Source organism: Nerophis lumbriciformis, linkage group LG27 (assembly GCF_033978685.3).
Source record: "Nerophis lumbriciformis linkage group LG27, RoL_Nlum_v2.1, whole genome shotgun sequence".
NCBI classification, from domain to species: Eukaryota; Metazoa; Chordata; class Actinopteri; order Syngnathiformes; family Syngnathidae; genus Nerophis; species Nerophis lumbriciformis.
Window position 1 is genome coordinate 17,806,932 of NC_084574.2, and position 13,541 is coordinate 17,820,472.

The window sequence follows — 13,541 nt, forward strand, 5'->3', positions numbered from 1 at the left end:
ACATTCAAAAACCTCCATTAATGGTATATGCTTTAAGTGCGTATGTAATGTAGTAACAGGCACATTCATGATAACATGCAATATTTACAGTATTTTAATCATTTTAAGCATTGATTTCACAGAGCGCATAGCGACGAATGCTACTACGTTAACAACAACAGCATAGAGAGCACTTTCTGTGTTTGCTCCTCCTAATCATGACAGACGTCAAGCATGAGAGACAAAAGTGAGTACTTTGGGACAAACTAAGATCCAGTGACTTATCATTTTGAGTCTGAGTATAACGAGGTTAAGCTACTGGTTGGAGAAGCTGAGCGGGCAAGAAGAGAGCGTGAAACGGTGGCCGAGAAAGCCAGGACCGGCATGACTTGGTGGTGTAAATGTGGAGCTGGCCAAACCATTCTGACAGAAATCGAGTCCTTCTGCAGCACTGATTGGCACACGGCGTTACATTGATGGAAAACATGTATCTGGGGAGAACGACTCCAAGAGGCTGCATCACAACAGATGAAGAATTATTTGCGCTAACAAACTCTGCAATGGTAGAAACTTTTTTCTATCTACCGTCTTTTCCGGACTATAAGGTGCACTTAAAATCCTTTTTTCCCTAAAAATTCAACAGTGCACCTTATAACCAGTGCGCTTAATGTAAAGAATACGTTTGGTTGAGCTTACTCACCTCGAAGCTATTTTATTTGGTACATGGTGTAATGATAAGTGGGACCAGTAGATGGCCGTCAAACATAAGAGATAAGTGTAGGCAGCACTATGATTGCAGTGTGTCTCAAGTAAACACCAACATTTTAAATGTTCCATTGAAAATATAGAACATTACATACGGCGCTCAAATGTTTTAGTACGACTTTGGTAAGCTATGAAGCCGCACCGCTTGAACGATTGTCGGCGCATTAAACATACAAGTATTATTATGGTGTGTGTATAAAGTAAGACATATTATCTGGCGTTTTGTTTCGCAATATTATGCAAGTGCAACTTTTCTTACCTTCTGGTACCTGCTGATCTGTATTTAGGATCTGTAGAAGTCCTGAAAAATTGCGCTTGTCCACCTTTGTAGTCCGTACGGACACCATAGTGGATAAACTTCTTCTTTTACTCTATCTTCTTGTTATGTGACATTCATCCTCCGCTGTTGCCATTTCGAATATAAAGTAGTGTAAAGTTCTTACTTATATCTGTCAGTAAACTTGCCATGAAAGCGCTAAAACATACCGGTGTAGTGAGTTTTATTATTCACTCAAGGAACTTTAGTTATTAGAGTTCAAGTCGGACGGTTTTTCACGGGACACATTTCCGGCATTGTTGTTGTTTCCGGATGAGGAGATGCTGCTCCGTTATTGATTTAAGTAAAGTCTGAATGTCATTAAAACAGTTAGCTCCATCTTTTGACACTCCTTCCACTCCCGTCCTTGCACGCTACAACAAAGATGACGGGGAGAAGACGTAAATAAGACCGCCCAAAAAACTACGCATCCTGAAGCGACTGTCGGAAAGCGGCTTGAAGATGATCTGTAAAACATAATCTATGCAAAATTTTGACCAAAGAACCACCATTACATGTTATGTAGACCAGTGGCCCCCAACCACCTGGTACCGGTCCGTGGATCGATTGGTACCGGGCCGCACAAGAATTAAAAATAAAAAAATAAAAACTTTTTTTTTTTTTTTTTTTAATTAAATCAACATAAAAAACACAAGATACACTTACAATTAGTGCACCAACCCAAAAAACCTCCCTCCCCCATTTACACTCATTCGCACAAAAGGGTTGTTTCTTTCTGTTATGAATATTCTGGTTCCTACATTATATATCAATATAGATCAATACAGTCTGCAGGGATACAGTCCGCAAGCACACATGATTGTATTTTTTTATGCCCGTGGGACAAATTTTCAAGCGTTGACCGGTCCGCAGTTACAAAAAGGTTGGGGACCACTGATGCAGACCACAAGGAAGTGTTTTACATTTAGAAAAAAATAATAATATTATGACTCCTTTAATGCGCCCTATAATCCGGTACGCCTAATATATATGAAAAAAGATCAAAAATAGACCATTCATCGGCAGTGCGCCTTATAATCCGGTGCGCCGAAAAATACGGTACATAAAATCAACCGAAATAAACGCCTCGGTCAGCAGGACCAGACCAACAACTGTTTATGTTGTAGGGTCACCATGATACTGACTGTGATACATGGGGAACGTAGTACTTGTTATCACAGTTATATACACAGACCAGTGGGATAATACTTAACAGATCATTTCTATTGGTGGTAGTTCATAAGATTGTTCTTGTTTGTCAGTCAGTACAGATTGTCATCCTATCACATTGTATTGTGTCATGTCTGTGTGATCATGTTTTTGTTTTAGTCATGTTCGGTTTTGTTTTTGGACTTTTTGTGCACTTTTGTTTTGTCACCATAGCAACCATTAGTTTTCACCTGTCACGTCACGCACCTGTTTCACATTTTGAGTCACGCACCTGTTTTCGTTAATCATGTCTATAGTATTTAAGTTCATTGTTTTCAGTTTGTCGTTCTGACGACATCCCCGCATTTATGCTTCTGCACACTCTCCACACCCTTATGACCCTTGTTGCTCTTTTTTCATGCCGGTTCCATGCCAAGTAAGTTTTTGTTTATTAAGCCACAGTTAGTGTTTTTTGTTGTTCATAGTTTCTGCCTTTGTGCAAGTATTTGTTTTCATAGCCAAGTCGTTTTCTCCGCCACTGTGTGCGCTTTTCGTTTGTACTTTTTTTGTAGTTATAGTGTTTAAATAAATCATGTATTCCCCTTCACGCCACGTATGGTCCAATTCACTTGCACCTCGGGAGAACAAACCAAGCCATAGTCCAAGTCGTGACATATTGTGAGTAAAGAGCAAGGCGCTGTGTCATTAAGCCAGAAAAGTAGTTCCTATATATATATATATATATATATATATATATATATATATATATATATATATATATATATATATATATATATATATATATATATATATATATATATATCATTTTCAGGCAAAATAGGTGACTCCCCATTAGCTGTACTGTGAGCTATTTAGAATCCAACGTGTTTTTGTCTCGCATAAGGATTGTGAATGATAGGCAAAATTCCAAAAAAGTGCAGTCCATCCATCCATCCATTTTCTACCGCTTATTCCCTTCGGGGTCGCGGGGGGCGCTGGAGCCTATCTCAGCTACAATCGGGGTACACCCTGGACAAGTCGCCACCTCATCACAGGGCCAACACAGATAGACAGACAACATTCACACACTAGGGCCAATTTAGTGTTGCCAATCAACCTATCCCCAGGTGCATGTCTTTGGAGGTGGGAGGAAGTACCCGGAGGGAACCCACGCAGTCACGGGGAGAACATGCAAACTCCACACAGAAAGATCCTGAGGCCAGGATTGAACTCACGACTACTCAGGACCTTCGTATTGTGAGGCAGATGCACTAACCCCTCTTCCACCGTGCTGCCAAAAAAGTGCAGTTTCCTCTTAAATTATTTTGTCTCAGTCAGAAGCATTTGTTCCTAACATTTTCAAACATACTCAGTAGCTCAAAATAACAGCTTTGGCTATGACAAGCCAATACAATTTAAGAGCCCTTTACAATTGTGTCATAACAAATTATTATAGCATGTAATATTTTGGTATGCACTTTTTTATTCATTGAGAATTGGACAACATTAAAATGCAGCATCTTTCCACACACAGAGAGTGAGAGATTTACTGCATTAAAAAATTGGACTTGAGTACACCAACTGTTGCATTTGGAGCTTCAGCTCTTTGACTGTGCAAAAGTTAAACCAGATGTCCTCCAGACCTCTTTCCTTTTTTTATACCTCCTATTATTATGCAAATAACCCAAATTGTGGCTCTGCCTAAACACATTTTAACATTTGTAAATCTAATTTTCTATTAGGCAGGAAATCTGATGGATGGATTTTGTTAGGTTTCCTATTAAATCACCATGACAACATATTAGTGAGGTAGTAGTTTTATGACTTCTTTGATTAAAACAAACATTTAGGAAGCCCAAAAAGAATGTTTATGAACAGACAAATTTTACTCAATATCACTTTTGCAAGTCCAATACTGCTTCATAATCTGTTGATATCGATACCAATTTGATACCCTCTTGTCTTTTTTCTTGTACAGTATTACCTCGGTTTTCATTTGCCCTCATTTTAGTGGTAAGGCTGAATTTAAATTCCCTCCCTTTGTCTTACCAAATGTCATTACCCCTTTGACATAGTGCTTGGAAACAATTGTATTATTACTATTTTTTATTCTATTCTTACATTGTTAAAAAACAACAGTAAAAATGTAGTAAAAAGAGCATGTAAGGATTTTTTTTTCTTCTTCAAATAAGACAGTCCTATAACACAAAGCTGACACAATATCTGTTTTTAGCAATATTTTTAAATAAAAAAAGTATCAATATGGGTCAGTATTCTTTGACTTTTCAGTATGCAGCCCTTGGTGGAAAAAGTTTGGACATCCCTGAACTAAAGTATCCAAAATATCGATATTTGGATTTAATATTAAAGCATTAAGCTCTGGTATCGGCGGTACCGATATTTCAGTATCGATCCTCACATCACTAGCCAGCAGATACCAAAACGCATCAATTTAATTCATTTTAATCAGCCACATAAGTCGTCTCGCAGCTTTAAAACTATGGTAACACTTTAGTATGGGGAACATATTCACCATTAATTAGTTGCTTATTAAAGTAAAAAAGACTTCATTCTGAGTTATTTGGACACTAGGGGAACATATAAGGGTTAGGGTTACTAATAAGCAATAATTCTGAGGTTAATGAGGGACGACTCTTAGTTAATGGCTTACTGGTTGTATAATAAGGCCACGCAGAATAAGGCATTAATAAGTGCTTATTAATGACTAATTAAGAGCCGATACGTTACTAATTTGCATGTTAATAAGCAACTACTTAATGGTGAATATGTGTTCCCCATACTAGTGTTTTTTGTTTTTTTTGTTTTTTTTAAATTAAATCAACATAGAAAAAAACACACGATACACTTTCAACTAGTGCATCAACCCAAAAAAAAAAACCCTCCCTCCCCCATTCACACTCATACACACCCACTCACACAAAAGGGGTTGTTTCTTTCTGCTATCAATATTCTGGTTCCCACAACATGGACAACACTTCTGCAAGGGACACAACACAGTCCCTGAAGCACACTAGATTGTTTGTGCTGCTGGTCCACTAACATTTTCATTTAATTACTTTTTTTTTTTCTTCTTCTTTTTTCTCCCTTATGTAATTATTTTTTTATATGGTTTTACTTTCCCTTTTATCCAAGAAAATATTTATTTATCTTATCTATAAAAAAATAAAATAAAAATAAGAAGTGTTACCAAAATTATAAAAGGAAATTGCTGAATAGACGCTATGTCTAATATTATTTATTTCTGACCGTCCAAATGTTGACACACACGTATGACGGAGGATTCTCGTCTGTGCAGCACGAGCATTGATCCTCCAGCCGTGTACGGAACTGTCAGTTTGCAAATCCTACTGACACGTGCTAACTAAACTGCAAAATAGTGCTGGCAAAACGGTGATGAGTGTTGATAAATCACATTGAGCGTGCAAAGTAATTATATGTCCATTTCCTCCTACCAGTATTGTGGGCTTTTTGCTAATCAGCATATATTCTGCATATTAATGAAGACAGAGACGCACAATGCACATCTTATTCTGCTTACTTAACAAACACAATCCACTTGGCACACATTTAGTAGATCAGCTTTGCGTGTGCTATCAGGTTTGCACGTGTTTTAGTACACGCAAACCTTTAGTAAATCAGGTCAAGCATTGAAAGCTATTTTATTAGCTGTCTGCAAACAAGGCAAAAAAGACAGTCCGTGGTGTCAATATTCCAGGATTTTGGGACAAAAGGCACCATGTGAGCCAGAAAATCTAAGGATAATAGGATGGTGGTTTTTCACTATAATGACGTTACAAAAAGTCACTATGGTAGTGAACTATTCAAGCAGCCACAAAAAAATGCATAAACTCCTCTCGCTGAAGGTCACAGCAGTTTTAATAATGTTAATTATTAACATTAACAGCCTATTTTCTGTGGTTCAGCCAAGTTGAAGGACGGCCAAAAGCAAGTTTACCCAAAGGACAGCTAGGGAAAGAAGAATTCCTGGTTTCATTCCTTGGGGGATTTTAATTATTTCTTAAAATACACGCCCTTTCTTGTCCAACTGAGCAATAACTCACAGAGATCCATTCACCACTGATTTAGTTCTTGTCCACAAAAGACAGAAAGTACTCTTGGAGGAGGTCAGAAAGTTGAGTCCAGGACTTAGTCTTACCAGGTTTGATGCGGATGCCTCAGCAAATGAAAGTCCTCTGGGGATGATGAGGATGTGATCTTGCTCTTTGCTGACTCGGCACTTTGAAGAGGAAAAAAAAAGGATGAATAATTCCAATCTGACTTTAAATTGGCTTTACCAAAACAACTCAATAACTAGCGATTACAAAATATTTTTGTTATTGTATTACTGAAAGTGTTCACAATTAAGGGGCTGTTTGCAACTTGCTCAAAGTAGAATAAAAATAAACCAACAATTATAAAAAGAACACTACTGGCTACCTTATGTTACAATTAGTCCTTCCCTTTAGGATTTCACAGGCTTTTTTTGGTGATTGTCGTGGCCTAAAATGCCTGAATCTGTGGTAGCTTTTTCAGAAAGTTGCAATGTTTTAAGGCTTTTTTTTTTTTTCAATAACATTGAATCAACTTTTGTTTTTTTGAACAACATGTCAATGTTTTCAGTGTTCCCTTGTAACCTTAATCTAAAAAAAAAATCACAGGATTGCAACACAAATTGGAAAACAAATACTGTATTGATGTTTTACTCATTTTATAGAGCCTTCTATGCCGCCGCTTAAAGGGAAACTGCACCTTTTTGTAATTTTGCCTATCATTCATTCATTCATTCCCTGTGTAAGACGAGCGCACACACGTTTTTCTTTTTTTTATGCATTCTATTTCGGAAATAAACATTCTCAAAAGTTTGCTAAGGGCTCTAAAAACATCCAAACACCTCCATCAAAGTTTTATATACACGCTGTAAGTTTGTATGTCATGTAGTAACAGGCACATTCATGATAACATTTAATATTTACGTATTTAGCTCATTTTGAGCATACAGCGGCGTATTAATTTCACAGACTCATCACACAGTTACCATATTTTTCGGAGTATAAGTCGCTCCGGAGTATAAGTCGCACCGGCCGAAAATGCATAATAAAGAAGGAACAAAACATCTGTTATTTTCCGTTTTTTCGACTGTTTTTCGTACCTTGGAGACATCATGCCTCGTCGGTGTGTTGTCGGAGGGTGTAACAACACGAACAGGGACGGATTCAAGTTGCACCAGTGGCCCAAAGATGCGAAAGTGGCAAAAAATTGGACGTTTGTTCCGCACACTTTACCGACGAAAGCTATGCTACGACAGAGATGGCAAGAATGTGTGGATATCCTGCGACACTCAAAGCAGATGAATTTCCAACGATAAAGTCAAAGAAATCTGCCGCCAGACCCCCATTGAATCTGCCGGAGTGTGTGAGCAATTCAGGGACAAAGGACCTCAGTAGCACGGCAAGCAATGGCGGCAGTTTGTTCCCGCAGACGAGCGAGCTAAACACCCTGGATGTCTTGGCTCACACCGTCCCTTATACCACCGAAGATGATCAAGAGAAGAATATCGACCCTAACTTCCCTGGCCTGCTGACATCAACTCCAAAACTGGACAGATCAGCTTTCAGGAAAAGAGCGCGGATGAGGGTATGTCTACAGAATATATTAATTGATGAAAACTGGGCTGTCTGCACTCTCAAAGTGCATGTTGTTGCCAAATGTATTTCATATGCTGTAAACCTAGTTCATAGTTGTTAGTTTCCTTTAATGCCAAACAAACACATACCAATCGTTGGTTAGAAGGCGATCGCCGAATTCGTCCTCGCTTTCTCCCGTGTCGCTGGCTGTCGTGTCGTTTTCGTCGGTTTCGCTTGCATACGGTTCAAACCGATATGGCTCAATAGCTTCAGTTTCTTCTTCAATTTCGTTTTTGCTACCTGCCTCCACACTACAACCATCCGTTTCAATACATTCGTAGTCTGTTGAATCGCTTAAGCCGCTGAAATCCGAGTCTGAATCCGAGCTAATGTCGCTATAGCTTGCTGTTCTTTCCGCCATGTTTGTTTGTGTTGGCTTCACTATGTGACGTCACAGGAAAATGGACAGGTGTATATAACGATGGTTAAAATCAGGCACTTGGAAGCTTTTTTTAGGGATATTGCGTGATGGGTAAAATTTTGAAAAAAACTTCGAAAAATATAATAAGCCACTGGGAACTGATTTTTAATGGTTTTAACCCTTCTGAAACTGGATAATGTTCCTCTTTAAAGGTTGCAAACAGACCCTTTAAATGGTCACACAAGTATGTACACCTGAACAATCTAATGATGATGATCAATACATTGCCCTTGCAAAAAGATGCTCACATTTAAAAGGCACTATGAGACACAAGTGTATCTTATCAATCTCAGTATGATGCAGAGTGGTTCTAATGTACTGTCTGCGAAAGATAATTATAATTAAGTTTATTGTTGAATTATTAATGTTTTGACAAGATCCATCGAATGGTAGCATCAAGACCTCTACCAAGTGAGAAACGCCTGAGGTTAGAGGTTATGTCAGGTAGGTTATGTCAAGTAGTTCAACTAGTACTAGTTTAACTTTGTTGCACATGACCCATTAAAAAAAATAGGAATTTAATTACATTTTTGAATTCCAGGTACCAGTACTACTGTATGTACTTGCATTGAGAACCAAGAGAACAGAGGAGTAAAACCTGCGCTGTGCTGTTTGCTATTCAAGTTGATATCCAAATCAATATATTTTAAGACAAAATCTTGCTCTTGTGTTGGATGCTATTGGGATTGTGCAAGTATACATTCTAATGCAGAGTATATGATCACTTTTTTTGATTGATTGAGACTTTTGTTAGTAGGTTGCACAGTGGAGTACATATTCCGTACAATTGACCACTAAATGGTAACACCCGAATAAGTTTTTCAACTTGTTTAAGTCGGGGTCCACTTAAATTGATTCATGATACAGATATATACTATCAGATATATACTATCATCATAATACAGTCATCACACAAGATAATCACATTGAATTATTTACATTATTTACTCTTTACTTGTCAATGCAATGGGTCAGGACAGTTAAACCTTGGCACGCCCTACTTTTTGCATGATTGTGTATTTAACTAAAACTTTGTCCGTTTTGATATACTTTCTTATACTGTACCGTCTAAGTTATTGTACGGGAAGTAACAAACTAGCCTGTTCACCCGCTTATCATTCTATGGAAACAAGTGTCCAAATAAGAATCTAACGCACTGTTGACTCTTTTTTTTTTTTTTTTTTTTTTCTTTATTAAAGGGCTGCAAAATAAATCACAAGCAGTTTCCGTGTCGATCTCGCCAGTTCCAGGTCCTAAATGGCTGTCAAAGTGTGCCAACTTGTCAGATTATATCCTCAGCCATCAACTTTTCAGGTAAGGCATGATTTATGATCTATAAGAAACTTACAGGGAGCAAGGAAGCGAGGAAGCAGCAGACCACTCGATGATGTAAACATAGGAACACACAGTAGTGATCACGTCGCAGCTAAAATAGTTTGACTGCGTTAGCGCTTATAATAACAATATCACTAATACTTGGTTAATAATCAAGTCACGAAATGTAAATGGAGTATTGTTGGCACTTTTTGAATAGTTCTTTATTGGATCAGATGAGAAAAACTGATGTTAACAGGAAAACTAGTAGGAAAGAAAGATCCAGGTCGACAACATATATCAACAGCCTAAGACATTTTATCGGAAATATGAATAATATAGAACTCATACATAGGGCGGACAACAGAGAAGACCGGAGAGAGAGGCCTGAAACCCAATGATGATGATTTATTAAATTTTATGGGAGAAATAGTGGAGCTCCCTATGGCTCCGATGTAAGTGGACTTCTGTTTACCTTTATTTAATATTGAGAATGCATTAAGAAATCCAATTTGTCGCTATGTCTTTCATAATGATTGTAAACGATAGGCAACATTTCAAAATAGGTGCAGTTCCCCTTTAACTTCTTCACCAACAAGAGTCTTTAAAAAAGGTCAAGTTATGTTAAAATATTCATATATCTCATTTATTCCTAACTTTTATTTGCTTCACATTGGTTTCTATGTGTTAAACTAAAATGATTCCCTTTACTGTGTGTTCTGTGTTTATATTATTCGGTTTAGAACAAATTCATTGTATTAGAATAAATTATTATGGCAAAAATTGCATTGGTATTCATAATATTTTTTCTTTGTCGGACGTTTTGGAACGTATTACGAAAACAAACCGAGGTTTGACTGTATCTTCCTGTAAATGGCCTTTTGTGGTTAAAAATAGCTTAATTTTTAGAGCCTCACGGTGATGTAGGAGCTGATAGAGTGGGCCCAACTGAACAGGTCCACCAGTCTGTAGAGGCTGGACAGTTTGCAGCGGGTCAGCTTCTCTCCTTTCACCATGGTGCTTGGATCCACGCCGTACATGTCGTTAATGGGAGTCACCATCCCCAAACCTGAACAGAAAATCAAGAATCAAACACACATGCAAACCGTTAAGTCTATAAATCTCCTTTAAAGTGGACCTATTATGCAAAACCATTTTTTCTTACCGACTGGTACCTGCTTAAGTATATTTGGGATCTGCATACGTCCCAGAAATGTGAAATTAAACCATAGAGGCGTTGTGGAGATATTTATAAAACAATCTTGACTTCCTTCATAGTTCCTCCAAACAGTCAGATTGAAATTTACTCCAATTGTGACGTTTTCTTACCTATGGCGTCAGCGGAATATCCATATATTGTAGAAATTTACCCAAACATCCTTGCAACTGAGATAGGCTCCAACACCCTCTGCGGCCCCGAGAGGGACAAGCGGTAGAAAATGGATGGATGGATTGATCCTTACGCGAGTCAGCCATTAATTCATGTGCCACATCGTCTCCATGATGAAACCCAATCAAGAAAATGCTCTTTTGTTGGTTTGCTTTAACCAGCTCAAGTCACTACACCAACTTTCAGGGTCAAGTAAAAAGTGCCTCACTTTGAACTTTTATGATTTTTGGCAATGTGCCTTCAACTCTTAAAAAGTCACTTCGAGTGCGTGCAAAGAAGAGTCCTGCTTCAATCACAAACATTCACAAAAAGATGGATTTTCCTAAAAAATACCTTTAATGGCGGGCTCCGTGGCTACTATTTATGGCAATGGAGGAGACAATGAAACAGTAAGTAATAATAGGTTAAAAATGTGTGAATGCTATGTTAGCAATGTTAGTATGATTTGATGTGTAGCTAGCTTAGCCTTCTAATGTAAGACAATAGTGTCATCAGCTTCCGGCAAAATAAAGAATGATTTTCCTAAAATTTACTTTTAATTGGATCTGTGTCTAGTGTGTTTAGTATTATAATGCATATTACTTTTGCGATGTCGCTCATAACGTAGCTTATTGTGTATAGCTTGAGCTTGAGCCTTTAATGTTTACAAGTGGCAGTGAAAATATTAACATAATATAGAATAGAAAAGCATTTTATGGTCCATATACACATGTATTTGTCCAGAATTTAGCACTGGAGCGATAAAGACTTGGTAGAAGTTTAACCTTAGCCAGCATATAGTAGCACATTTGCAGCCTGGCTTCCTTCGTCTCGCTCTCCGCCCGCATCGTCTCATCCCTGAGCTGACAACGTAACATAATGTGCCGCTGGTATCGCTATATCATTTGGGATGTTGTGTTGCAGTGAAAGTCAAGTCAAAATTAGATGGCTGGTGGCGATCACAAGTGTTCATATTGCATATAGTCTTATCAAAACAACAAAAAAACAAGACTCTGGGGGCAGTGGTAAGGAGGGCTTCATTTGCATCTAACAACTCCGCCTCTCAAAACAAACCGTTTTTAGAGGCAGCCAAAAAGTGGCTTAAAGATAAGTCTTTACAGCAAAATCTACGCATTATTTCGACCATAGAACCATCAGTTCATGTTATGTAGTCCAGTGGTTCTTAACCTGTCTGACCTAGGGGCCCATTTTTTTACACTAGAGAGGGGCCCGCGGCCCACTCAAATATTAACAAGGAATTAGTCATCTTACTCCTGATTTTAGTCATATTCAATAATTATATCTAACCTCCTTGCAGTTTACAACCTTGTCAAATGATATGAAAGTATGTGTTAATCACAAATATTACTTTCAAGGCTTATGTCAGGCTGATTACATAAAAAATATAGTAATCAAATACACTGCAAAAAAGGGAGTCATAAAAAACAACAAAAAAATAAATGAACATACATTCTAAATAAATTAATAATATCCATATTCATGTTTTTTAAATAAACTGTCAATAAAATTATAGTGCTAATAAAATACAGCTTCACTACTTTAGTCATAATTTGTGCGCTTAAGAAACTTCTCTATGAGTTGAGGTCCAGACTTCTTCTGTTTGTTTGATATTGTCATTACTGCCACAAGTGGTGCAAAAGTGTATTACAACTGAGTACCCATACGGACCAAAGCTGAGAATCAGATTTTGTTTGGCGGCCCTCAAGTGGATGCTTGCGGCTCAACTATGGTTAAGTAACACTGATGTAGACCAAAATGAAGTGTTTTAAAAATAGAAAAAATTAGCACAATATGACCTCTGTAAGGAACAAGGATTTATTTTGCCTAATAATGTGTTCGACGATATCCCAGTGTTTCCCACACATTCATTTATTTGTGGCGGCCCGCCACGAAAGAATTACGTCCGCCACAAATGGATTTTTCGGCTTTTGACTTGCTCGACCGCTCATAAAAGCAATGGGACTGTCTGTGAATGTTGCTTGTAGTTACAACTCCGGTGCAGTAGGTGGCGGTAGCCTACTATGCATTGTAACTCCGCCAATAGCACTTAATTCACCTGGTGGGCCAGAAGAAGAAGAAGAAGAAGAAGAAGAAGAGGGACGGACGGACAGGATCAAAATACGAGGGTAATATAGGTTATATGTAGATAGGTTAGAGCTGCATCGCTCGCGGCTCGTCATATATTTAACGTTAATCCCAGATTTCACCGAGCGTTTCACTGACGGTGAGCAGCCTGCGCTGCTTCATTAACACCGCCGCTGTTTGACTCAGGGGCCGGGGCAGACGCACGTAGTAACAGTCACGTGTTTTCATACTGACGAGCTAACGTGTCCAGGTTATAACCCTGTTGTCAATAAACACACGTGGACTGAAGCTAAATTGTCCACTGTCCACTGCAGCATGTGAATGCAATGAAAAGAATACAATCTGAGCCAACCAGCTGTTAAAATGTTGTCCAGGTTAATGTTTTGGCCATTAAAGGCCCTTCATTTCAAGATTTCA

At 38.1% G+C, this 13,541-nt stretch overlaps 1 protein-coding gene across 3 annotated transcripts in view; it reads right to left on the reverse strand.

The window, feature by feature from the left end:
* add3a (adducin 3 (gamma) a) overlaps positions 1–13,541 on the reverse strand; it is a 357,656-nt gene that overhangs the window by 71,161 nt on the left and 272,954 nt on the right. For all 3 annotated transcript variants that reach the window (XM_061922748.2, XM_061922749.2, XM_061922752.2), the window contains 2 exons: positions 10,567–10,718; positions 6,387–6,467 (listed from right to left, as the gene is read on the reverse strand). In XM_061922748.2, coding sequence (XP_061778732.2) covers positions 6,387–6,467; positions 10,567–10,718 — 233 coding nt within the window. The remainder of the gene's footprint in view (positions 1–6,386; positions 6,468–10,566; positions 10,719–13,541) is intronic.